The sequence below is a fragment of the Equus asinus genome, chromosome 1 (genome assembly GCF_041296235.1).
Source record: "Equus asinus isolate D_3611 breed Donkey chromosome 1, EquAss-T2T_v2, whole genome shotgun sequence".
NCBI classification, from domain to species: domain Eukaryota; kingdom Metazoa; phylum Chordata; class Mammalia; order Perissodactyla; family Equidae; genus Equus; species Equus asinus.
This window is the reverse complement of record NC_091790.1, coordinates 34699777-34726886: the sequence shown is the minus strand read 5'-3', so window position 1 is coordinate 34726886 and position 27110 is coordinate 34699777. Positions and strand designations below refer to the sequence as shown.

At 42.3% G+C, this 27110-nt stretch overlaps 1 protein-coding gene across 1 annotated transcript in view; it reads right to left on the bottom strand.

Annotated features, from left to right (window-relative positions):
- Window positions 1-349: 349 nt before the first annotated feature.
- Window positions 350-27110, bottom strand: part of CNKSR3 (CNKSR family member 3) — an 86914-nt gene continuing 60153 nt past the window's right edge. Inside the window, exons 5-13 of the mRNA XM_070486325.1 lie at window positions 23396-23437; window positions 20254-20373; window positions 17669-17728; window positions 13384-13452; window positions 12973-13119; window positions 8041-8165; window positions 4998-5206; window positions 4397-4486; window positions 350-1717 (exon numbers count right to left, since the gene is read on the bottom strand). Coding sequence (XP_070342426.1) covers window positions 1419-1717; window positions 4397-4486; window positions 4998-5206; window positions 8041-8165; window positions 12973-13119; window positions 13384-13452; window positions 17669-17728; window positions 20254-20373; window positions 23396-23437 — 1161 coding nt within the window. The 3' untranslated portion in view covers window positions 350-1418. The remainder of the gene's footprint in view (window positions 1718-4396; window positions 4487-4997; window positions 5207-8040; window positions 8166-12972; window positions 13120-13383; window positions 13453-17668; window positions 17729-20253; window positions 20374-23395; window positions 23438-27110) is intronic.

Sequence of the window (27110 nt, the reverse complement as noted above, 5' to 3'; positions counted from 1 at the left end):
AAATCCCAAAATGTTTGGGAGGGTTTATTTTTGCTTTTATTTTTTTTGGTGAAGAAGATTGCCCCTGAGCTCACATCTGTGCCAATCTTCCTCTATTTTGTATATGGGACACCACCGAAGCATGGCTTGATGAGCAGTGTGTGGGTTCGTACCTGGGATCTGAACCTGTGAACCCTGGGCCACGGAAGCAGAGCACATGAATTAACCACTGCGCCACCTGACACACCCCATTTTGCTTTTTAATTAAGTGGCCCATGGTGGCCACTTGTGAATCTGAAAACACTTTGAACACTCTTTTTCATTAGCTTTGTCAGTGACGCAAAACAGAAATATTTCAATTACATGTGACTAGGAGTAAGAAAAATATACAACTATATTTAAAACACTTAAATTAACAAGATAGCACTTTTCCATTCTAACAAAATATCATACATTCAGTTTAAACAGGAGTTAATATCCAGACACGCTTATCCAAAATAGCTAATGCTAGTTGAAAATTAGTGACCATGAGACTTTCCGAGAAATTTCTAATTAGCAAAATGTGTACAATTTTAAAGAACTGTCCATTCTTTTCTGGAAGATAGACATTGAACAGGTCAAAATGCAAAACTGATGTATCTCTCATAAACCTAAGTATTGTTGCTTCATCTTTCTGAATGATACTTTGGCTGTCAGCAAATCTTATAAATCTTTCTTTCTCCTTAAAGATAATAATATATAACGATAACAACGACACCCCTCACAAATAACCATAAACTTCTTGGTGTGTAACAAGCCCTATCTAAATGTGTCCCTGTGTTTCTGTATTAATTGACCTATACTGAGAGATCATTATGAAAAGGGGATTAACCAAGTGTAACAGGTCTAAACGTAAACCTCTGCTTTGAAAGAATATCAGACACTTGCCACATCTTACTTCAAAGTCAAAGCTGCTACACTTACAAATACGGTATATAGCTTGAAAAATCAAAACAAAAAATGTTTTCTCCACTAGCTTTTTCAGGTGAAGAAGTTGGACCACAAACCAACACATCTGTGTGACAATGGCCACCAATTTTAGTCCCACTCCCAAAAACAAACAATGCCCCAGTTCCTTCTAATGACCAAAACATTCCTGGCGAGGCTCCAGTTTACAGAGTGAGTGTGTCTCTGTGTTCCGACCCTAAGGAAGCAAGAAAAGCAGACTCTACCCATTTCTCTCCTCCTGTCTCCACAAACCAGCATCTCAGATCCTCTGGATTTGTTCCCATTCATTTACTTCAAAATTCCAAGAAAGGCAGTAAGCAACTTTCAAAACAAAAAATGAAATCGTATAAGGTCGCTACATAATACTGTGGGTGAAATCAGAGCAGGTCGTCAGCTGAAGGAGCAAGGCACTTGGTAGCAGGAGCCACTGAGGAGTCCAGGAAGGGCCGGGCTCAGTGAGTCAACAGTTTCAGGCGAGTAAACCAGCTGACCAGCAGGGACGGCTCTGTAGAAGAGGACTTGGCTGCGGAGGAGCCGGCTTTCTTTTTGGTCCCTTCCTCCTGGAATGGAATCGTGGCGCTGCTATGGAGATCTGAACTGATGTAGCACCTGCTCCCTCGGATGTAGTCTGCGCCTCGGACCAGCTGCCTCTCCGGCGTGGGTCTTGAGAAACGGTAGGGAGGAGAGGCGCTTTCTTCGATGATCGGAGGGATCCGCTCATTGCTGAAATACCGGCAAAGGGCGTCCTCACCTGTTTGCAGACAAAGCCCACGAGTGCATTAAAATAACCCGTCCACTGCCCACTGCTGTTCAGCGGCCCGCAGCCTGCTCAGACTTCTGACGCCCTCTGAAAGTGGGTAACACACCCTGCCCTCCTCCCTGGGAGGGGCTACAGGGCCTCGAAGATGGCCAGGCCCACCCCACTGGTGTTAGAAAGCAGAAATGGTAGAGGTTCATCATACTTCAGGTTGCTTTCACACCTAAGAGGTAACGAAGGGCAGAACAGATTCACAGCATGCTGGCGCTTCCTTAGCAGTGTCAGAATTTTCATAATTTCACTTGAAATCAAAAGACAAAGAGAGAAAGCCACGTAATTCTATCACTCCTTCCCCATCTGTCCATGATCTATGCAGGCAGCATGTCACACATACTTCTAGAACAGTGGTCCTTATCCTGGAGCATCCCTAAGGAGCATTTAAAAAGGTGGGGGCACCTTTAAGTGTCATCCTGAATGAAAGCCAGGCTCTATTCACCTTTAATGGATGAGGTTCAAAGATTTTACTGCTCTGCAATGCTCGGGACATTTCCAAACAAGGAAGAATGACCCCACCCTAAACGTCAGTAGATTCTTTGGGATGAGGGGGGTGCTGTTTAAGAAACAGAATAGAAATTTAAAATGCAGGGCACTTTGGCAACACATAACATTCTTTTGATTCAGAAATTCCACTCCTAAAAATGCGTGAAGATCTACATACAAGGATGCTTTCTGGAGCACTATTTATAATTGGGGAGGGGGGGACAGAAAATAAATGTCCAACAACATAGCAGACTGAATCAATAGATGCTATCGTCATTAAGATGGATGACTAACGCAGCTATTTAAAAAAAAATGTTCCAGATAACATTCACCTTACATAGTATTATTGAACATCTATTTCTTCCATTTTGCACATTTTTTCCAAGTGTCTAATAAGTAAATATAGCAATAACTGGAAGATACACAAAAATTCAGAGTAATTATTTCTAGGTTGGGGAAGCAGATTACAGTTGAGTCTTATTTTCTTGTACTTTCTAGATGTTTTTAAACTACTTGTTTCGCTTTTGTAATCAAATTGAAAAAGTTACTTTTAAAAAGTTCTCATTGTCAAAACGCGACATATCGTACAAGTCTGTATATGAAACATCCAGAATAGGCAAATCCACAGAGACAGAAAGTAGATTAGTGGCTGCCAGGGACCGAAGGAGGAGGGAATGTGGACTGACAGCTAATGGGTCTGGGGTTTCTTTTTTTTTTTTTTAAAGCTGAGTATTTTTTTTTAAGATTTTTTTATTTTTTCCCTTAAGCCCCCAGGTACATAGTTGTGTATTCTTCGTTGTGGGTTCTTCTAGTTGTGGCATGTGGGACGCTGCCTCAGCGTGGTCTGATGAGCAGTGCCATGTCCGCGCCCAGGATTCGAACTAACGAAACACTGGGCCGCCTGCAGCGCAGCTCGCGAACTTAACCACTCGGCCACGGGGCCAGCCCCTGGGGTTTCTTTTTGATGTGATAAAATGTTCTGGAATTAGATAGTGGTGATGGATGCACAACTCTATGAATGTACCAGAAACCACTAAACTACACTTTAAAGGATGAGCATTTATGGTATGTGAGTTATACCTCAATAAAGCTGTTTTTTTTTAAGTGCCCATTGTGAGGAAACCTTTCATTCTAAAATGACCACAGAAGAAAAATGTGGAAGGTGAGATAGGGCATCCAGTATTTTCTTCATATCTCGATTTCACGTTCCTTACCCCCACCCCCAACTCTTAACATATGAAGGAAATAAAAGGCTACATGGACGCTCAAAAGGCTAAAAGAATGGCAATGAAGACACTGACATTTCTAAATCTAAACAAAGGACAGCCCTGCCACCTGCTGACTGCTCCAGAAATTTTCACATGTCAACTAAGGGTATCTTGGACCTTAGCCAGGTGTCCTCTTCCTTTTCCTCATTGGCATAATCCAGGTGGTAGGGGTGTTTGGATGACAAACTTGACCCAGTCCCGGGGAGATGGCAGGGGTTGATTGCTTTGGAAGTTGGGCCTCCAAAATTTATTTCTTCTTCCTTTTACTACCTAAGGTCTCCTGTACTCTAACTTTCTCTGTTTTAGCACTGCAAAAGCAATGTTATATTGTCCTGCCAGCATCGATAATCAAATATGATCTGGCAAAAAATAAGAATATTTATAAACATTTCCCTCAAGATGAGGGTAATAACTACTAACTTTAATAGCAAAGTGAATTAAATACAAATTTCTTTTCCCATAGCAATTACTCTCTAACACAAGAAGGATATGGGACCAAAACAATCCATGTCTGTTCATCAAAAATCAGACTCCAATAATAATAGTCAGAAAATTTAGGAGGAGATTGAATAATGTATCTCTACTTGTTTAGAAATTGGACCATCAGTGTCTACAGCCTTTTAAAAACACACAATACTAATGAGGACATTTATGATCACTAACTAGGACTATATAATTCTGCTATTCTAGAAATAGGGGGGACCTTAGAGATCTTCAGCATTCCTGACTTTATAAATGAGAAGATGGGACTCAGACAGACTAAGGCCTCTATCCAGTTATTGCAATACATTTAGGAATAGGGCTGAAAGTAAGGCCTGGGTCTTTTGACTCCCTATTTGGAGCTATTTGCTTAAGTTAATCTCACCTTTCCTCCCATGACCTCGAGGTCTTGCAAAAGGGTCCACAATCCCCATCCAGCTCCCATCCGCAGGCATGGACAGAGGCCGGGGCTTGCCTTCAGAGAGAGGGGAAGGAAAGCGACAAGTCGACAGGGATTTTGGACATTAGCGAATCCTCCCCTTTAGTTATAACTTAGGAAACCCTCCCCCTTCTGCCACCACCAATATGACAATCCCTTAAGCATAAGCAAGAACATATTTTAAAACCAGGAAAGTATTTTAAGGCATCGTCTTTCCAAAGCAAGCAATGAGGGCAGGGGCGTTCTGAACTTGTGTCTGCGGGTATACAGAGCAGAGCAACTCCAAGTTAGAACCCAGGCACTGAAAGTTAAAACTGTAACGTGATCTCACCCCGCTGGGCTTTGATGCCAGGCAGAGTGATGACTCAACAAGGCTGTGCTTCAGAGACGCAGAAAGGTCTCATACTTAGAATTTCATTGAGGTTTATGTTTTCCTCGGATTACCCGTAAAGTATGCCAAATTCATCCAACAGTTCCAAAAAAGTTAGGGGGTGGGGAAGAGAAGAAAAAGCCAACGGCAGAACAAAACAAACACTCGGAAACGTACCATAAGATGGTGTTTTCTCTCTCATTTTTGTGGGCAGAACATTGCTTTCCACCGAATACCCAGGCAACTGATCCGAGTCAGCGATGGTAAATCTGCGTCTTCGGCTTTCCTGGTCCAAGAAGGAATTGGGGGACTCTGAACCCTTAGGACCCGGCAACGGCTGTTTACACTTACTGAATCCTCCATAAAGAAAACTTCCGTTCTCATCCCTGGAAGATGATGGGCGATAATTAAGTTGTTCTCAAAGCTCCTCTCATCTGAGGAAGCAGAGACTTACTGCCTCCTGCACACATGAGAAAATTTAAATCCTCCTCTTTCACGGGAGGAAAAAGCATGACTTTTTCAATCCCAGTTGCCCCTCAAATACATAGAGATCCTGTTAAATGAGAATAGATGCCATGATCCTATGAAATAAGAGAAAATGAAATTTTTTTTATAGAGGTCTAAATGGTACAAATATACTTTTGAAAAGATAGCTCTATTTTCCCTGTACCTCTGTCCCATAATTGAATCTCCTATTTACTACAGGAATTACAAGGTAAGGTATGTTCCCTCGAACCATTTTTCTCATGCCAAGAGTAATGTCATTGCAAAGATCCAGCCAAGAAGACACCTGACGTGTAATGGAGTTGTTAGATTTGAAAGTTACATCAAAAAATACAAAGGGGCCTTTATAGTACCCAACGGAGAGTGTCTGATTTCTGAACTAAGTACGGAAACCAGCCAAAGTCAGATCACTGAGTCCAACTTAACTCTACCTAAATGTCAGCTCACAATACAACTTAATTTCAGTTGAGTCCAAGTTACTGGCTGGTTAAATTTTTTGCATTTAGTAAATTCCATTAGGTAATCACTGCAAAAACTACAGAATCAACTGAGTCCAAAAATAATCTAATCACCCTTGTCTACTGGTATTCCCAGTAAGCCTGCTGTCTGCACACCCCTTGGCCCCATGAATCTGTCTCCTACATTTTAAGTCTGGCATATAACTTCCCAGTTCACAAAGTTTTCATGACTCCCAACTTTTTCTCTGTAACCATTTGCAGTTTTGTTCCTCAGAAAATATTCATAGAGATGAGACTGGTGGTTACCAGAGGGGAAGGGGGGTGCAGGGAGGGCCAAGCACTAAAAGGGCACGTGTGCATGGTGATGGATGGTAATTAGTCTTTGGGTGGTGAACACGATGTAGTCTACACGGAAATCAAAATATAATGATGTTCACCCGAAATTTATATAATATTAGAAACCAATGTTACCTCAAGCAAAAAATGATGGGTGTGTACGTGTGTGCGCATGTGTCTCCCCTAAGAAGATTAAAAGCCTCAGGTCCCCTACTCCTCACTGTGTACACATCCTTTTTCTTACCACTGCTCCTGTGACGCCTCACTGAGACCCACACAAGAATATTCAGGGTTCAGGAGTTGGGAGGGTCCTCCCTACAATGTCTGATAGAATAATCCAGACACTGGTCATCAGTGAAACTCGTATTGTTCATGTGTAGGGGCAACAACTCCCTGTAGCTTTAGACAAACTTAGGACCCCGTGGCCACAGGACTCTGGTCTGTGAATACAAGGAAGAGTCTTGTCCGCCAACCAGAAGGCCTCTGAGCTCCTAAGGCAACTGCTCTACCTGCCGCAATCAGTTCTGGGCAAACCAAGACTCAAGGGAGAGGAAAATGACTGTAATTCTTCCTTGTGCCCAGGGGAGAAACACAACAGAAGCAAACAGCTCAGCTTAGCACAAAAACAAACAAATAAAAAACTCCAAAGTAAAACATCACAGTAAGTTCAGCTCAGACTTTGTCTTATGAAATATTATAACATAATTACATATTTCTCAGTTTATTCCTGAACGGCTGACCAAGACATTGGCCATTCTCTTGGGGCAAGAACCATGTCTGTTTTATGTAAGGTGGTAACTCAGGCCCGATGCTCAATAAGTATGTTGAATAAATGAGTGAGATTCTCTAGTTTTACCAGCATATGTAAATATGTAAATTGATATAAATAAGCCTTTATTTCAGACCTAAATTATCCCCTAGAGAACATCTAATATGTCCATCTTATTGCACCATATAACGTTTAAGCAAGCCATTAAGAAAGCAATGATCTTTAAGACTTTACAAGAGACACACACACATGCAAATATAGTGTCCACACCCACATTCACATATTTTTTTAAGTTCTGTGAAGAACACATCTCTCTCAGCAAAATAAAGCTGTACCTTTAACCTCACAGAAATAGTTATTATCTTCCTTCCCAAAGATGAATTTGCCATGTCACTAATAAAACTTCAGCTTCAGGGACCCCCAAACAGCCCCTTGAGAGGCCCGAGGAGGAGTCCAAACCATGCATGCCAAGAGCACATGCCTTCGTAAACGGCCCTCCCCCACCAAACTGTGCAGCCTCAAGACCCATTGAACCTACACTTTTCCCTAAAGGATCACATTCTTCCACCCAGTTTTATTGAGATATAATTGACATATAACACTGTATTGATTTTAGGTGTAAAACATAATGCCTTATGTATGTCCACTCAGCCCTCTGTATCCATCGTCCTAAGCCATTTGACACAAGGACTTGAGCATCCGTGGATTTGGTTATGGAGGGGGTTCCTGGACCCAATCCCCTGCAGATGCTGAGGGACTGTATGGAGAAATGATCACCACGGTAAGTGTAGTTAACACCCATCACCACAGACAGTTAGAAATTCTTTCCTCCCCCGTAGTGAGAACATTTAAGATCTACACTCTTAGCAACTGTCAAAATATACAATATAGTATTGCTAACAGTAGTCACCATGCTGTACGTTACACCCCAAGACTTATTTTTTAACTGGAATTTTGTATCTTTTGACCACCTTCAACCTTTCCCCCCAACTGCCACCCCAGGATCACACTTCTTAACAGAAATTTCAAGACTCAGCCCTGTCACACTGGAGTTTAGCGACCTGTCCTCTCAAGATCCTCGTGGTCTTCACACCGCCACTTAGAATCTCCATGCTCAGGAGACGTGCACATCACGGAAAGGACAAGGACGTACCGGGGAGAGTAGGGAACGGCCGGTGGAGGAGGAATATAAAGATCCAGGATGGCTGGCTTCTCCTTCTTCAGCGAGGTATCCATAGTGCTTTCAGGGGACTGGGTTGTCGTGGGTGGAGGTGAGGTCTGAAATAGGCAAAAGGGTGAAGGTTGAATTGAAGATTATTCTTCGTACACGCTTCCTCCTCCCCAAAACCAACACCGGCCCCTGTGGAAACAGGGAATGAGGTCATTCACGTGTTTACAGCTACGAGCCACATTCAACTGCATTCTTCTTTGAGACACTCAGAATTCCCTGGGAGTTTTGAAAGACTAGATGCACAGTGGGAAGCAGAGGCTCGGGAGCCAGCTGCCCGGGTTAGAATTCTAGCTCTAAGACAATCACTTAAACACCTGTGCCTCAGTTTCCTCCTCTGAAAAACAGCCACACTGACACTACCTCTTGCATAGGGTTGCAGTGAGGATTAAATGAGTTCATTCATACAAATCACTAACAATGCTTCCACTGACTAGGAGTGTGGGCTCAGACTGTCTGGGTGCCACCCTGGTGCTACCTCTTATTAGCTGTGTATCCCTGGGCAAATTACTTAACTTCTCTGTGTCTCATCTATAAAATGGGAACAAATGGGGACAAGAATAGTACCCACACAGGGTAGCTGTGAGAATTAAGTGATATAATACATGTAACTGGCTTAGCACATTGCTTGTCACACAGTAAGTGTGCAACCCTTGTGCTGTTTAATTTAGTATGATAGACATACACACAGACATATGAGTTAAATTTTAAATCCACACAGCTTCACTTTAATTATGTCATTGGTCTCCAAGAACCTGTTTTTTAAAATCTTGTGTAAGAACTTCAATCTTCTCTCTTTTACAGTCTAACAACAACGGTCAGTGTTTTCTGGTTGGGACAGGAACAGCAAGGAAATCGGAGTCAAGGCACGAAGTCAATGCTCGGTGAAATGGAGGCACCACATGAGAACTGTGCTCGGGCCTGGATGGACATAAAAAGGTACCTCAAACCCTATCTAGCCCAGACGGTGATGCAAGACCCTTAAGGCTCCCCGAAGTAAGACTGTGAACGAGATCTAAGGACTAGAAGGACTGGGATAGCCAGTGTTCACAGTGACAGCCCCGTTTTTGGGGGAGACCCCAAGGCACAGAGAAACATAATCCCCATATCCTGGATGTTGGCCACTATCGTACAGTCTGTCAACTCTAGTCAATACGTAATTGATGAACATCTCAATCTGCCAATCTTAGACGGTGTCTGAAGCACGGGGCCAGAATCCAGGCCCTCGACAAGTAGAAGCCAAAGTGAATTGAAACATTTACACAGAACAGGAACTCTCCAAAAGCAACACTGATGACTACTTCTGCACCAATAATCCTCATTTACCAGGACTGTGGCCTAAAAACAGAACGTGGAACACCTTTTTGTGACAGGACAACTCTAATGATGTTGACAAGAATTAAAGGAGAGGTGGGCACCCAGGCACAAAGGACCCTGAAGAATGAGACACAGAGCAACGCCCAGGTAGGGAGCTGAGAACGTCTGCGGAGTACTGGTCGACCAGAGTTTATATTCTGAAAATATCCCGACGCATCGCGAGAACAGTTGGTAGCTAAACTGTAAAACGACCTCTGCATTTTGATGGTGGTTCTCTCCCTGGGTCAGAAGCAAAGTTCGGTGTCTCATCTCTCACCATCACCTCTTGCCCAAACTTCAGTTAGTGGAACTCGGCAGGAAGGCAGACAAAACTGGAAAAGACGAACTTGTGTCCCTTCCTGAGTTTCCAGGGGTCAAGGGACTAACTCTAGCCTGTGCTTTGAAATAATTTTCACTTACCTTCTGAACACATCTACTTGAATTTTCCTCTATCACTTCAAACTCACTGATGCCTAAAAGACCCATCATCTCTGTCTTCCAGGCGGCTCTTTCCTGATGTTCTAATTTCTGTCACCGATATCATGACTCATGTTCACAGTCACATTTCACACCTGCTTGGCTTGCCTTCCTCATCCCTTAGCACAAAGGCTTTCTAACAGTCAACACTAATAATCAGGAGGGAGGTTTAGAGGATTAAATACCATGTCTAACATCTCCTAGCTAATAAATGGCAAAGCTGGGATTGGAACTCCAGGGGTTCAACTCCAGACACCCCCTCCTAACCACTATGTGCTGTTTTGTGAGTCTTTTTGATGCTTCTTCCAAATGGCCTCTTGCATTAATATTTCACTGGAATCGCCCCTGTCACCAGCCTCACCCAAAAGAACCTCATCACCCATCATCTAGACGTGCAGCAGCTCCCACCTGGTATGTCTTGTGTCTAGACAGTGTCATGGGCTGAACTGTGACCCCCTCAAAACTCCCATGTTGAAGTCCTAACCTCCAGGACCTCGGGACGTGACTGTATTTGGTTGACTGAGTTAAGCTGAAATGAGGTCATTAGGGGTGGCCCTAATACAGTATGACTGGTGTCCCTATAAGAAGAGGCGATTAGGACACACACACACAGGGGAAGGACCATGTCGGACAGAGGGAAAAGGTGGCGGTCTACGAGCCAAGGAGAGAGGCCTCAGAAGAAGCCAATCCTGCTGATATCTTGATCTTAGACTTCGAGCCTCCAGAACTGTGAGAAAATAAACTTTTGTTTTAGGCCCCCAGCCTGTGGGACTTTGTTATGGCAGCCCTAGCAAAGTAATGCAGATATTAATGTAAAAAACCACCACCAACATGGCACCTGTAGGACGAAGGCCATGCTCCTTAGCCGGGCACTCTGTGCCATCTCAGCCCAGAAGCCCAGCTTTCTGTCCTGCCCTCTGCCCCAGGGAGAGATCTACTCACTCCTACAGTGGGCTACGGTGCCTACTCAGGGCCCCTCTGCCCGCCAGCGAACCCGCTACCACGAGTGTCACTTACTGAAAGCTCACAGCTGCCTCCTTCTCCGTTCAGCCCTCAGCTGACAGCTGCCTCTCCCGAGGACAGCTACTGGAGCCCATCACTGTGTGGTCACACCTGTATAACATGCCAAGCCTACACTTACCTAAGACAGCACCTTGCTGGCTTCCCTTCCTTATTCTGCTTCCCTCCCTCCCTTACAAGTTTTACCTGAAGCACGTGCCCTCAAAAATCACTTTCACAAAAATCTCGGTCACAGATTCTGCTTAGGAAACCTTGTCTAAGACACCACCCTTTGCTGATGGCAGCATACCCACAGTTTGCAGGTGTGTGTCTTAAGCATTCTTGGGCCTGGTGCCGTGGCCCGGTGGTTAAAGTTCCACGCACTCTGCTTTGGCAGCGGGAGTTTGCAGGTTCAGATCCCAGGTGCAGACCTACTCCACTCACCAGCCACACTGTGGAGGTGTCCCACATATAAAAAAATAGAGGAGGATTGGCACGGATGTTAGCTCACGGCAACTCTTCCTCAGGAAAAAAAAAGGATAGCATTCTTGAGGCTGGCCCAGTGGTGTAGTGGTTGAGTTCTGTGTGCTCTGCTTTGGCAGCCCTGGTTCATGAGTTTGGATCCCAACCGTAGACCTACCCCACTCATCAAGCCATGCTGTGGTGGCATCCGACATACAAAACAGAGGAAGATTGGCACAGATGTTAGCTCAGTGCCAACCTTCCTCACCAAAAAGAGAGAATACCATTCATCTCCATGACATGGCCTCCCATCTGTCAAATCCCACCTAGCCTTCCAGGTTCCAAAGTGCTCCCACCTCCTCGAGAAGAGGTCCCTTCACCTACCCAGTCCATACCCATCTCCCCTTCTTCAGAACCATACATTTATCCCATGTACCAAGTAGCTGGCAGAGCCAGCATGCAGCAGATACTCCAACTATTGATGATGAATTAAGATCTCTCGATGTTAAGTAACACATTCTGAGAATTCCCCCAAAATTTACAAGTACACCTTATACTGAGTGACGCAAGTATAAGCAGCTGGGGGTCAATGGATATGCTCGGTTATTATTTCGGAAGTGATTTTAATTATTTGTCCCCCCTCCTTGCTCCACGCTCCACAACCTATTATTTATTTTTAACACTCTCCCCTATTAATGTACTCATGTAGGCATATTTCCAGTGTTCTATGTATCATGAAATGTCCAAATTGATAGCTTGAGACTCCTACTGTTCCTTCTACTTGAGGATGTACAATAAAATCACAGTTACATATAAATTGCAAGACAGTTACATATAAATTGTAATCTCAGTCTTATAAAAGGGCATTAAAACGTCATTGCTTTTCATTTACAGTTTATGAAATAAACACTTAGGACCCACGGCATAACGAGGGGGGTTGGCCAAGGAGCATGGTCCACCCAGGTGTAGGCAATAAAGGAGTGTATTGTTGGAGAGAATTTAAATAATAAAATTCACTAAAAGTCGGTCTGCTTTGTATTATCACCCAAGACTGCCAGTTCTAAACAAGGGAGTGATACAGCTCTCTGCTGGGTATTTTACTCCCACAGTCCCTACCCCTGCTGCGGTAAACCTCTGCTAAGGACTCAACCCCATGTCCCAGGTGCTCTAAGGTGAGCGTTCAAACTGTACACATTTATCTAACTGTGCTTTTGAAAAGAGAGAGAAGAAAGACTAGAATGAATTTGCTGCAATGATCATGACAGCCATTAGCCATACTTAACTCCTGAACATCTGAAATGTGGCTAGTGAGACTGGGGAACTGAACTTTTCATTTCAACTATTTAAATATTCACAAGTGGCCAGTGGCTCCCAAACTATTCAGTGCAAATCTAGAATGTATATTTTCATATAAGTAGGATTCTGGGATAATTAGGCATATACAAACAAACTCCTGAAATCAATCACCTTCAAATTTTAATCTTGCTTTTTGGAGACATATCAGAAATTTGACATTGTTCAGGAGCTGAGAGGCCAGATGAAAGTTTGCAACTGATAAGATACCTGGACAAGAGGCGGCTTCCACCGCAGGTTTTTCAGGGGAGCAGGAGTAAAGTTGAAAGTACCCGTGGGGCGCTTCTTCAGCAGTAACACAACTCCTGAAGGATTCTCTCTCAATTTTCTCACCAGATTTTTTAGCTGCCATCCCACCTTCAAAGAAAGAAAAAGAGGAGAGGAGAGTCGCTCATGAATGAAGAAAAATGGGACCTATGAATTTCTCTCAAGGAAATCAGCTGTGAGCACAAAGGTAGGTACAAATAGGCAGATACAAATATGTTCATCTTAGCACTACTTGAAATTATGGAAAACTGGATATAAACTGCAAATTTAAAAAATTCAAGCAAAATGGCTTTGGATTTAGCTAAAAGTTCTAGAGGGAAATAGTCACTTTTAAGTCTCAACGAACAAACTCACCACAGTTTGCTGATTGACCTGAATGACTTCATCCCCAGCGTGAATCTTCTGAGATCTGTCTGCAGGAGACTATTAGAAATAAACAGAGATCTGCTTTAATTTTTAAACCTTCTACTTCTTGCTGCTTCTATTTCTTCTTCCTTCTTTCTTCTGTAGACAACGAGTAATGGAAATACAATTTTCTCAAGAAATATCACACAGTATACTTGAGTTCCCTGAGATACAGTCTTTAGAACGTGGCACATGAATACTTGCGTTATCTATTTTATTAGTGGCCTGTTATGATAGATCATCTGTCAGAACAGCTGGGTTCACCTAACCTATCAGGAAGAGGGGGACACACTGTCGACATGATGAGCTGATGAAAGCCACTGGTTCACCTGAAAAATACCTTACAGATATCCCTATCAAAACTAATCTTGTCAAAGTTGACCCACTGTTTAACATGTAAAGATCATCATAGCAACTCTGTCACCCCATTTCCTTTTAAGTAATTATTAAAACTAAATCTTATTTTTACTCAACTTCGTTTTATATGTTATCACAATGCTATTAAAATAGAAAGATGGTGGGCCGGCCCAGTGGCACAGCAGTTAAGTTCTAACCGTCCGCTTCAGTGGCCCGGGGTTCGCCAGTTCGGATCCCAGGTGCAGACCTACACATCTCTTGGCAAGCCATGCTGTGGCAGGTATCCCACATATAAAGCAGAGGAAGATGGGCATGGACGTTAGCTCAGGGCCAGTCTTCCTCAGCCAAAAGAGGAGGATTGGTGGCAGATGTTAGCTCAGGACTAATCTTCCTCAAAAATAAATAAATAAATAAAAATAAAATAAAACAGAAATCTGGCGACAAGAGAAAATGTAATTCTTTACAGAAAACGAAATTTTTTTCATTTTCAGGTTGCATTCAAAATGAATGTGTTTTCAGTATGAGATGAAGTCCATATTTTGCTTCCCCTCAATAATACTTTGCTATAAATTTGTAAATACATACACATATACATGTTCACATATGTGTATATATCAATATATAGATGTAATTTATTTGTCAAATATTTTGCCCATAGTATTCTTACTGATTTAATCAAACTAGAACTCTTAAAGTTTAAGACATTTCAAAGGAGCAAAAGAAAAGGAAAGAATAAACCTTTGATTTCAAATTATAATCAAACGTTACCTAGGCCAGAGTGTTTTATTTGATAACTTATGTAACTGGCTGAATCTTGAAACAGATTACAACTATCCTTAAAAAAAATAGCACCTTTGAACACGGTAAGGAGGCAGCCATAAAACCCAAGACACACCTGCTGAATTTTCTCCCTCAGCTCTTGTGAGAGGTTCAACAAGAAATGAGGAGCGGCATTAAACTGCAGAAACATTCCATTTGGTTTATCTAGGTCCAACGCAAGGCACAGGTGACTGTGACAGTTATTTTAAAAAACATTTAGCCTGTCGCCCTAACAACCAGCAGCGCCTCACCTCAGAGACTAGCATCCTGGGTACCACAGGGAGATGGCCTACCTCAAATCTCTTCCTCTCGAGGCACTTAAAAAAAAAATGTATCAATGCTTCTTTTTGCCGTGGCATCAGATGCTTAACCCATAGTTACAGACCAATTTTGGTAAGTCTGATCATAATCAGTCTAGCCCAGTTAATCTTCCTCGGCTAGGGATTCATTTAAAGTAAGCTTCACTTTATAAATGATGGCCCTGAGGCCAAGAAGTGCCTAATTATAGATGTGGAATCTTAAAAACCAAGCCCCAGTGACCTCAATTGACTTGCCTTCCTAAGGATCCTCATGCATTCATTTCTCAAATGTCCTACCAAGTGATTAAGAGCTGAGCTTGGCAGAACACGGGTAAAGAGAGAGCTTGATACCAAAATTCTCCCTAGGGCAGTAGATCTCGCCTATCTTCACCACGAGCTGGACTACTGAAAAATGATGCTTGTTCTGGTTTGCTGCACAAGGGTGATGACCTGAAGAAGAATGCATCTATTCTTCTGAGGCTAATCTCATTCTCCCTCATCTTGGGGGTGGGAAACAGGAGTATGGATGGGATCCTGTCAAGAATCCTTTCAAGGTCTTAAACAACATCAAAAAAGAAGTCAGATAGAGAATCACTAGATACTGTTAGTCTGACCCTGGAATGATCCTGGCTTCTCAGATAACCTCCCAAAAAAATGGACCAGAGGCCAGAGGTGGTCTACTGGCATTGTTTCAGCCTGGAGTGCAAGATAGAGGCATATGGAGACAATTCCCTTGAGAACGCCATGGGTGATTTCCATCTACTACCACCCTCCATACCAGTCTTCCATTAAAACTTTGTGACTCTGAAGTCATAATGACCTTAGGTGATAGCTGGAAAGCTGTCCTGGATCTGGCACTTTCTACTGCCATTTAAGTGTCAAATATCCAGGTTAAGCCTCTCAGAAGTGGGCTCTTACCCAACTTCCCACCCTCATGTACAAGACTTAGCAAGTGTTTAGCATATTCCAGGTACTCAGTGAACACAAGCTGAATGACTGAAAGAATGAATGACATTTTCAAATGGATTACCAGATGGAATAAGACAAGTTTTCCTTTTTTGATCTTTAACAAAATGGAAACCAACTCTCTCTGGGATGACGTCTGTACGGTCCTGTATGGGAGCACTGGGATTGACTATATCCAGGTAAACCTTGAATCCCTGACCCTTTCTTATGCTTCTGGCAGAAATTCTAGGAAATGTATCATTATATTAGATATTTCATTTGCTTCCAAAACAGCTTGTTGAGTCTCTCACTCAACACATCCTTAAAAACAAAAGGGGGGGTGGTGAAGAAGAGAAATCTGTGTGCCTTCTGGTAGTAATATTATAGTGTTCTACACGTTTATCCAAGATTGGAGAAGACCAAAGTCTGGAACCACAGAGGTTTGGCTGTTAAACAATGCCATCACCAAAGCACTTGATGGAAAACTTCAACTCCTTAAAGACTGAAATGACATTCGCCGTCCTTCTGAACCCATCCAACTCCAAAACGATGCACTCTGTGGGACACAAGTATGTTCCTGACACGGTTCAGTTGAAATACACGAAGTCTCTGACAAGGATAAGGGATGAACCGTGTAATGCGTTACGCCTTTTTTCTTTTGCACCATCTCCAGCCTCAAAGCAGAACTTCCTGTGTTGTTACTGCCTATCAAGTGACACAGTATAAAAATTCCTAGTGGTTCTCAGTATATTCTCGCTGTAACTCAGCAAAGAACGCATAAAGACACTACCATCTTCCACTCATTCGTCTGCCAGAACCACTCAATTTATTTATAATTCATTGACTGCCTTAAGCAATGTCATTTTTTTCTTACTACAAAAATCAAGTGTGTCACAAACCCTCATCAACGATCATGCCATTTTATTTTATCAAAAGACCTAGCAGCTGAAGCTCAAAATTCAACCCGTATTTCCACCAGATTAGAAAAGTAGTTACCAAATTTCTTCTGTTTTCAGGAATTATTTCCTGTTGTCTTAGTTGATTAAATAGATAATTCCACATACACGTGCTTCTTTTACACAGATCCAAGAAGCTGTTTGAACATTTTTAGCTTCATATCAATGTCATTCAAAAGCTAGCCATATCGTAGGTTGCAAAAAGAAAGCATCCAATTGGCGCTACTTTTTACAAATTCAAAACACTTTGAGGGGCTAAAGAAAAACCTTTCATGTGGCAAAATTTCCAAAGGGGAGAGAACAGTGTACAAAGTCTCTTACAGTAGAAAAAGCCCTGATTTTTCTATTCAAAGGATTAGGGGAAAAAACTAAATTTTAATATCATGCCAAATACTATGAAATACAATTCTATAAAAAGAGTCTATGTCATGCAAAAATGCCGAAATAGTTGCTTTGGTAACACATGTAAATTCCATTAAACAAACAAACCAAAAACACTGTGTTTTACACATATGGCTACCAATTCCAGTTCTTCTAAGAATGATTCTCAACAACAAAGAGATCATTATTTTTGTATTTATGGGTTAACACTCCCAGGATGTGAAAGGAATAATTAACACAGGGGCGGGGGTTAAAACTGGTCAAGGTGTTTGAAAGAGAGCAATAAAGGACAATTTAAATAAGAAATTGACAACAGCTGGTGATAAGCTGTGTGCTAGCAAAAGAAATAAACAAAACAGGCACCCATGCTCTCATTACAGATAATAAAACAGCACGCACATATTTAAATGAAAACTAGAGAGATTCTGTGTGGAACTGGTTGAAACATACAACAGCTTTTAACAGACATGCACTTACGTTTTCTGTGGTTCCCGTAATCACGTGCAATCCATCGTAGGTCGATTTGATGTACATGCCCTAGAGGGAGTCACAAACCTATTAACTCATTACTCCAACATTTAGAAATATAGCTGCAAGTGAGACTTAAACTTATAAAACATTAAAGGCAGTCCTGTCAGAACAATACTCATTTTTAAGCCTCCTAAAAGATTGTGAAACAAGATCCAAAGAGCGGTGAAGGGAAACTAAAGTCGAAATACTAGTGAAAGAAATCAGAAAGGGGATCTCTTTGATATTATAATTTGTGTATCAGGCGCACAGAATTTTGCCATCACTCCAGGGACTCAGAAGGCATCTTCTCAGACCTGCTGAATGAATGAGGCATTTCAAACAAGGACTGTTCGCTCCTGACCGTCTCTTTGTCTAGTGACACAACGTATCCAGTTAAATTTGGTATTAACAATCATTGCAGGGTGACTTAGGCAAGCCGCTAACAACCCAGACCAGGACGAGTGAGCGAAGACTGCAAAGTAACACAACATCGGAAGTCAATTAGAAACACACATCCCTTAATTTTAAGGGAAGCATAAAAATAAATACGCTCCTTCCTAAAAACCCTGATAGGTAAACTCAGCGGTAAATGCCGTATCGTCGAGGAAACATTTCTGCAGTTTGACACATCAAGCATAAAAAATTTCTATTAAACTTTTATTAGATGGAGGAAGAGCGGAAAAAGTAGATTGGCCAAGGAGGAGTTGCTCACCCTGGTATCTGTATTGCAATAACACAGCTCCTCCTCAGAAATCACTTTGACTCGGACCTTGCTCTGCTCAGCAACCTGTCCCACTCTGTAATGAGAATCTCCTCAAATACGAACACCTTCCAGGTTCTCCACATTCCTCTCCTCTCCTGTTACTTTCATTCGCAGAGAAAGCAGCTTCTCCTACACACAGTACTAATCCTCTTCCCAGAGCATCAGCTTGTACAACTTTACCATCTGAAAGGACAACTCCATTTCTGCCCGCTTGGAGCATTTCTCCACGTCAACACTTGACTGTAAACTCACCTCCGGGAAGTGTTCCTGTCGAATCTATTACAACCCATCATTTATTCTGACACCCGAGCAGTCTTACTATCATATTTCTTACTTAGAAACCCACTTAACTAAGAATGTGGGTTTGTCGATATTTGGCCGATTTTTGCTTTCCTATCTGAGAGAAGTGACAGCCTTGATATCTCCCCATTGCCACCTACACACTAGGCACCCGTCCCCCACCTCCTCGTCCTCATCATCATCTACACCAGCAACAGCAGCTGCAGCCACCAATTTCTGCATAGGTCCTATCCACCCAGCACCTGGTGCTCAACATTCGTCATCTAATTTAACACTTTCAGCAACCCTGTGAGGCAGTTAGTATTATGATTAACCTTTGACAGATGAGGAAACTGACACGCAAAGTCACTTGTTAGCCGGATCTAAACCCAGGTCTCTGACTCAAAGTCTCTAAGCTCATCCATCAGCCTCACCGTTCCTTCACTTAAATTTCAGCAAACTAATGACATTGGATGCAGGCTAGGTCCTGGGAGAGCTGGGTATCTACGTACTGATCTAGGTAGCCAGGTATCTACCTGTATGTATTCTCAGACCCTGCTACTATAGAGCTCATATATTACTGATGAAATATTTCTGAACATTTTTTTTTTTTGAGGAAGAGTAGCCCTGAGCTAACATCTGCTGCCAATCCTCTTTTTGCTGAGGAAGACTGTCCCTGAGCTAACATCCGTGCTCATCTTCCTCTCCTTTAGATGTGGGATGCCTGCCACAGCATGGCTTGATAAGCAGTGCATAGGTCCATGCCAGGGATCCGAACCAGGGAACCCCGGGCCGCCGAACATGGAGCACACAACCTTAACCGCTGCACCACTGGGCTGGCCCCTCTGAACTATTTTTCAAGGACCATATCTTTCAACCAGCCTCTTCTCACATTCGTCCTAAGTGCCAATAGAGACTAGCAGAGACAATGTTTCCTACCCAGGGACTATCCTTCCTTTGTCCAAATGTTTTATATCTCCTTACATTGCTAAGCCCTAAAAATAAAACTGTTAAGACAATTCCTTCAGAATATGAGTATAGTTTTAAAATTGTTTATTTTTATACTTTGAAAACATAGAACACATCAACAGTTCAAGATGGCACATTCCTAACTACATAATGGAAGACAGTCTAGTTTCATCTACCATTTAAAACGATAATGAAAGCAATAAGGAATTATTAAAAAAAAAAAAAAAAAGGCAATGTGGGGCTGGCCTGGTGGCACAGTGGTTAAGTTTGCCCACTCCACTCAAGTGGCCTGGAGTTCACCAGTTCGGAGCCCAGGTGTGGACCTAGGCACCACTGCTCAAGACATGCTGTGGCAGGCACCCCACATATGAAGCAGAGGAAGATGGGCACAGATGTTAGCTCGGGGCCAGGCTTCCTCAGCAAAAAGAGGAGGGTTGGCAGCAGATGTTAACTCAGGGCTAATCTCCCCCCATGTCCCTCCCAAAAAATGACAATGTGTTGTTATTTGAAAATAAAAGAAGTGTTGTTAGAATTTTCTTACCAGGCCCTCCCCAGGTTTAATGTTGGGTAAGTGAACTTCTTCCAGACACGCACACTGGCTCATAACAGGATCCGTGGTAGATCGGATTGTTTTGTCACAGATGCCATTCAAAACCTTGACCTAGAGTTGGAGAGGCAAATAGTCAGGAAAGGGTCAATCATTAACCAAGTTTATCTCAAGCTGAATTTTAAAGAAACGCACTTCACCTATGATCTTTAGCTCTGGTTGGCAATCGTTTTGATAATACTGCTCAGTGAATGCATGGCATTTGGACTCCGTATTTGCAATCTGTGAAAACGGTGCCAGTATTTCAGCTTTGTTTAAAAATGCCGCTTTCATATTAACTTCTTTACAACCCCTGAAGAGCCCAGGCTGGGCAGAACCCCCTTTTGGCAGTTAAGGAGAATGATCCATTCCCAGCCATTTGTATGCTTTTTTAGCGATCACTCACATTCTCTGCATACCAAATATTGACAAGGTAAAAAAAATATTTTTTTCCTGCACCATTTTTTAAAATATATTTTATTTTTCAAAGCAGTTTTAGTTTTACAGAAAAACTGAGCCAAAAGTGCAGAGTTCTTATATACTTCCTCTCCCACTTCAGCACAGTTTCCAATACAGTTATATTACTATAACACAGTTAATAATAACATGATATTATTTTTTTTTGAGGAAGATTAGCCCTGAGCTAACATCTGCTGCCAATCCTCTTTTTGCTGAGGAAGACTGGCCCTGAGCTAACATTCATGCCCACCTTCCTCTACTTTATATGTGGGATGCCTACCACAGCATGGCTTGACAAGCGGTGCCATGTCCGCACCCCAAATCCGAACCGGTGAACCCTAGGCTGTCGAAGCGGAACGTGCGCACTTAACCACTGCGCCACTGGGCCGACCCCAACATGATATTATTAACATCTTGCATTAGTGTGGTACATTTGTTACAACTGGTGAACCAAGGTTGATACATTGTTATTAACGAAAGTCATTAGTTGATGTTGGGTTCACTCTCTGTGGTCTATTGTTCTACGGGTTTTGACAAATGCCTAATGTCATGTATCCACCATTACAGTTATCATACCGAATAGTTTCACCACCTAAAAATCCACTGTGCTACACCTATTCATCTCTCCACCCTCCCCTCTCCCCCACTATGAACCCCTGGCAATCACTGTTATGGTTTTGCCTTTGCCAGAAGGTCAAATAATTAGAATTATACAGTACATAGCCTTTTCAGACTGGCTTCTTCCACTTAGTAATATGCTTTTAAGGTTTCTCCATGGCTTGACAGTTCATTTCTTTTTAGTGCTGAATAAGATTCCACAGTCTGGATGTCTCAATTTGTTTCTCCAGTCATCTACTAAAGGATGCTTCCAAGTTTTGGCACTTATAAAGAAAGCTGCTATAACATTCTGTGCAGGTTTTTTTGGCTATAAGTTTTTAATTTATTTGGGTTTGCTGGATCGTAGAGTACGTTTAGTTTTGTGCCTTCCAAAGTGGCTGTACCATTCTACATTTCCACCAGCAGCGAGAGTTCCTATTGCTCCACATCCTCACCAGCATTTGGTGGTGTCATGTTTTGGATTTTGTTATCATGTTATTGTATTAGGTGTGTAGTGGTATCTCATTGTTTTAATTTGCAATTCCCTAATGAAACGTTATGTTGAACATCTTTCCACATGCTTACTTGCCAGCTGTGTATCTTTTTTGGTGAGGTATCTGTTCAGATGGTTTGCCTGCTTTTTAATTGGGTTGTTTGTTTTCTTATTATTGAGTTTTAAGAGTTCTTTGTATATTTTGGAATACAAGTCCCTTATCTGATATGTGTTTTGAAAACAGTTTCTCCCCGTCTGTGGCTTGTCTTTTCATTCTCTTAACAGTGGATTTCAAGGAGCAGAGTTTCTAATTTTAATGAAGTCTACCTTATCAACTTTTCTTTCTTTTTTTTTTTTCCTAATTATTGGCATCTGAGCTAACAACTCTTGCCAACTTTTTTTTTTCTGCTTTTTCTCCCCAAATCCCCCCAGTACATAGTTGTACATTTTAGTTGTGGGTCCTTCTAGTTGTGGCATGTGGGATGCCGCCTCAGCGTGGCCTGATGAGCAGTGCCACATCCGCACCCAGGATCCGAACCAGCAAAACCCTGAGGCGCCGAAGAGGAGCGTGTGAACTTAATCGCTTGGCCACGGGGCCGGCCCCTCAACTTTTCTTTCATGGTTCGTGCTTTTGTCATTGTACTTAACAACTCATCGCCAAAGCCAAGGTCACCTAGATTTTCCCCTGTTATCTTCTAGGAGTTCTATAGTTTGCATTTTACCTTTACGTCTACAGTCTTTCTGGCAATGGCTCATACTCTCTGAACACCGAACAGTGACAAGGTAAAATCTTGAGACATGAGGATCCCTGTTAAGTGGGCTCCATGTAAAAATCACAGTGGTTACGTGTGGTTACCTCTCCCAATCAGATTCATCTAACCTTTCAAAATTAAACAACTAAAGAAACCAGGAAATTCCAAAGAGTGATTTTCTTTTTCCAAGGGGGGACAATCCAAGAAGCGACACTTTTTACATTCCTCTAATTTGTTTAACCTCTCTATTTATGGAAAATATATTTATAGCAGTTTCATTGCTAAATTCCTCAACATCAGTAGGAGGAAGGCCTTATCAAAAGAGCACAGGCTGGCTTATGTCAAAAGGAGGAAGCGATGATGAATAGTTACCAAAACGCTCTTGAAACAGTCACAGCACACCCCCCGCCATCATAAGATTTTTGCCAAGAATTTTTTTTTAATCAAAATGGGCCTAAAATGAAATTTGCAGATCAGTTTAACCCTGATTAACAGGCTAGCTAGCAATTTAAGTACAACTGTACCCTGAGGAAATGTTCAGAGGAAAAAAAAACCCCAGCAAAACAGAGACCCCAATATATCCAATTTAAGCACAGGAATTTTCATAACAGTTGGTCTTATCGTTAAACAACTTTATTTTTCCCTTTCCGTCTAAATTAATAGACTCCTATCCCAAATGCCAATATTTCAAAGTATATCCTAAAATAATGAGCCACAGTGCATTTACTTTAATTAATGTGATTCCCACTGTTTTGGGCAAAGGAATTTTACAATAACTTTTAGAAGGTATACTTACTACAGTTAAAACTTTATCCTCCATTTCTGCTACAAGGCAATCCTAAGGAAGGAAAGAAGAAAATGACAACTGTAAGAGCTAAGAACTTTCAAAAACTGTCGGCTTAGCTCTCTACATATTTCCTGGAGCCCAAGATGGTGCCTGACACGCACCCTACCCTGTAGCCTGAGCAGGCATGCGTGGTCGGGAGGAGAGACTCGACTGGAGAGAGAGGGAAGAGCAGGAATGGGGCTGACATTCAGTGACTTCTAAGGCTCTGTTCAATCCTCGCCCAAGGAGGTTATCACCCAAAGAACCCATTTGACTGATTATTTAATCAGAAAACCTACAAAAATCATTGAACTGAAATATACCTACTGTCCAGACTGTGCAGAGAATAGTAAGTCAGAAGTCCAAGTCCAAGAAACCTGACAATGGCTGCCAAACGTGACCCCAGGCTCGGCTAGCATGGGGCCAACAAGCCAGGAGTCTTTTGCTCTGGGCCTGCCTATAAGAACAGCTTTCAAATAAGAGCTTGAGTAAACTTAGCCACAAAAGTTTATTTTAAGCACCACTGAGATTAAATCAGATATTTCAGTCCTTAATAGAGGAAAAAGGTTCAACAAAACATTCATTAACACACTGCCAAAAAAATGGTCTTGAGGTATGCTATTGATGACATTAAATAAAGGGCTGGAATGCAAAGCATTATTTACTCAGCTTAAGAACAAAAGACTTGGAACTGTATGAACCGGTTAGCTGATTATAGGAATCAGCATTGTCCCATCTAAAAGCAGCCAAACTGAAACCGCCATTGTGAAGCTCTCACAGCTAACCTTCCAGAACTGTCTACAGCTGAGGATTTCAATCCACACAGCAGAGGGCATGCAGGAGAAAAGGGACACCAACTGGACTCTAGAGTTTATTCAGCACCATTAAGCATAATCCCAAAAGGGGACAGCCTATGGAAAATGCTAATTATTTCATGTACATGAAGGATATTAATCAACTACGCTGGGAGTGTCAGACAAAAATTTTCACCTCAATCAAAAAGCCATTTTAGGGTCCGGCCTGGTGGCGCAGTGGTTAAGTTCGCACGTTCCGCTTTGGCGGTCCAGGGTTCGCCAGTTCAGATCCTGGGTGTGGACCTACACACCGCTTGTCAAGCCACGCTATGGCAGGCGTCCCACATATAAGGTAGAGGAAGATGAGCACGGATGTTAGCTCAGGGCCAGTCTTCCTCAGCAAAAGAGGAAGATTGGTGGCAGATGTTAGCTCAGGGCTAATCTTCCTCAAAAAAAAAGTCTTTTTAGGTTATTTTTTACTACCACTGGGAGGGAGGGGTGGAAATGGCTACCAATTGCTATGCTATGTGAGTTTATAATCAGATTATCAGAGGCTTAAAAAAATTTTTCATTTTCTCTATTAGGTAAAAATGTGGGAAACAATAACAATTACTCTCCTGCTCCCAAAATTGACACTGACTCTCAGCAAAACAGAAGCCAAGTGACAAAACACTAAATGCATGTGTACTAAAATACAAAATAGATATAATTTACATAAATATAAAAATATACTATGTAATGCTAAAATGCGTGAATCTGATATAAATTCAAACTACAGGAGAAAATATGAATAATTACAGCTCAAAAATGTGCTTTTCTTCCTCCATCTTGTGCAAGGAACTAAATCATCAACTACCATAATGGCTCAGCCCCTCTTAACACCATTTGAAGGAGGGAATTATGAAATCAATGTCAACTTTAGCAAAACAGAACTTACATGGTCTCGTGCTAGAAATAAAACTAATAATTTGTGTTCGCGATTTTTCATTACAAACCCCACAACGATGTGAGCACTGTCACCCTCGGGAGAAAATCACCCACAGGCAGAGAGCTCCTCTCCATACGCCAGGGCCCAAGATTCAAGATGGATGTTTGACCTCATGGTTTCTGATACTTGAGTCCTTGACAGATCCAAGAAGCCACCAAGAAAATGGGCTCCTGATGGTGAAGGAGCCAATGCGCGAGGGGAGCTCTCCTTCCTCCTTGAATTGTTCAAGTCAGTGTGTGAAAGGGCTCACTTTTCACCTTCCGCCACTGTGAACGTGGGTTCCCACACCCATTCCTACTGGGAGGAAGCAGCTGCAGGCATGACTTCATGATATCTGGCATGAAGGCAACAGAATGGAAAAAAGAAGTGGAGGAACCAAGTCACCCCCCATCATGAGCCAGACAGTGGGGCTGGGCCTTGCCACATTCCCTGGTCACCTGGATTGGCAGACAGGCCAGCCTACCTGGCAGAGACCCAGCCAAGGCAGCTATCAGGTGCCCCTTCCTTCCCTGGCTGTTCCTTATTCTACCTTCTTACCCACTGAGAAGACTTGGGTGACCCGTTTAACCTCTCCATGCTCCGTTTCCTACTCTGTAAAGCGGGGAGGCTGAAAACCTACCTCAGAGAACTGCTGAGAACCAAATGTGATAACACGTGTCAGCATGCAGCACACACCTGAGACACAGCCCACACTCAATAAATGGTCTCATGGCTTTCTCCTCCTCGGCCTTCATGGCTATCTTTCTTTCCGTTCAGTTTTCTTAGGCTTTACATTGCTCATGTCCCCCCATTTTTTTCCACAAGGGAACTCAGCACCCGCCACTGTCATTTCATCTCTCCCCATCGAGATTCCAGTTTTCACGTCATCACATTAGGAGGATACATTGACGATACAGCTCACAATCCCCTCCCACCTCAGTTTCCTTCACCTGAAATTCTAGTCTGAAAACTCAATGGAAGACTCATCCGTGGACCAGGTGTGCAACTAGCTGAACCATGCTCAAAAGAAGTGTGTGCTTTCCTTACAGGGGGGAAAAAAGCAGCAACCATTTATCCTTCAAATCAGGAGCCTGATACATTATCCTTAGAAGGAAGGATGCGGAGAAAGTGACAAGAAAGAGGAGGGGGAAATGGCAATAGGTGGGAAAGGAGAAAAAGGACAAGCATACATCTGTCTTCACAGACAGAGACACAAGAAATCAAGACTCAAGGAGAACATGTTCCTTCTCACTGGCAAGAAAGATACAACTTTCATTCTTTTCATTCCCCAGTTAAAAGGAATAAATGGAAAAGACAGGTTTCTTCTCAATGAGTCGACAGATCTTCTGCCAAGAAATTTAGAGGAAAACAGTACTTCACATAGTTGTAAGAGAGTGTGAAATCTCCTGGCTCATTCAGTCTTATTGCTGCCATTACTCGGCACATTGAAAAACGACATTCAACTCATTCATCAAGTTTGTTATTTCTAATTTGTGCACTCACAGATATTAGCACTTGCCAAAGCCCCTACATTCTCCAATTACTACAGAAAGCATATGTTCATCAAGAGTTAAAGATGTTTTTTCAATCCAAGTTCATAAAATGATATTCTCATATGTATTTATATGTTGCCAGTTTTAATCCTTAAAAATTGTTCAAATTTAAATAAACCAAAAAATACCAGACTATAAGAGGAACATATTTGGTAACTGCCTCTTCTTAAACCATCAAGCTTGGTTCCAGAAAACGAATACAGGGCAAGGTTTTTATATGTCCTATTATAGGTTACTCTTTTTTTTTTTTAAGGATTGGAACCTGGGCTAACAACTGTTGCCAATCTTTTTTTTTTCCTGCTTTATTTCCCTAACCCCCCCTGGTACATAGTTGTATATCTTAGTTGCAGGTCCCTCTAGTTGTGGGATGT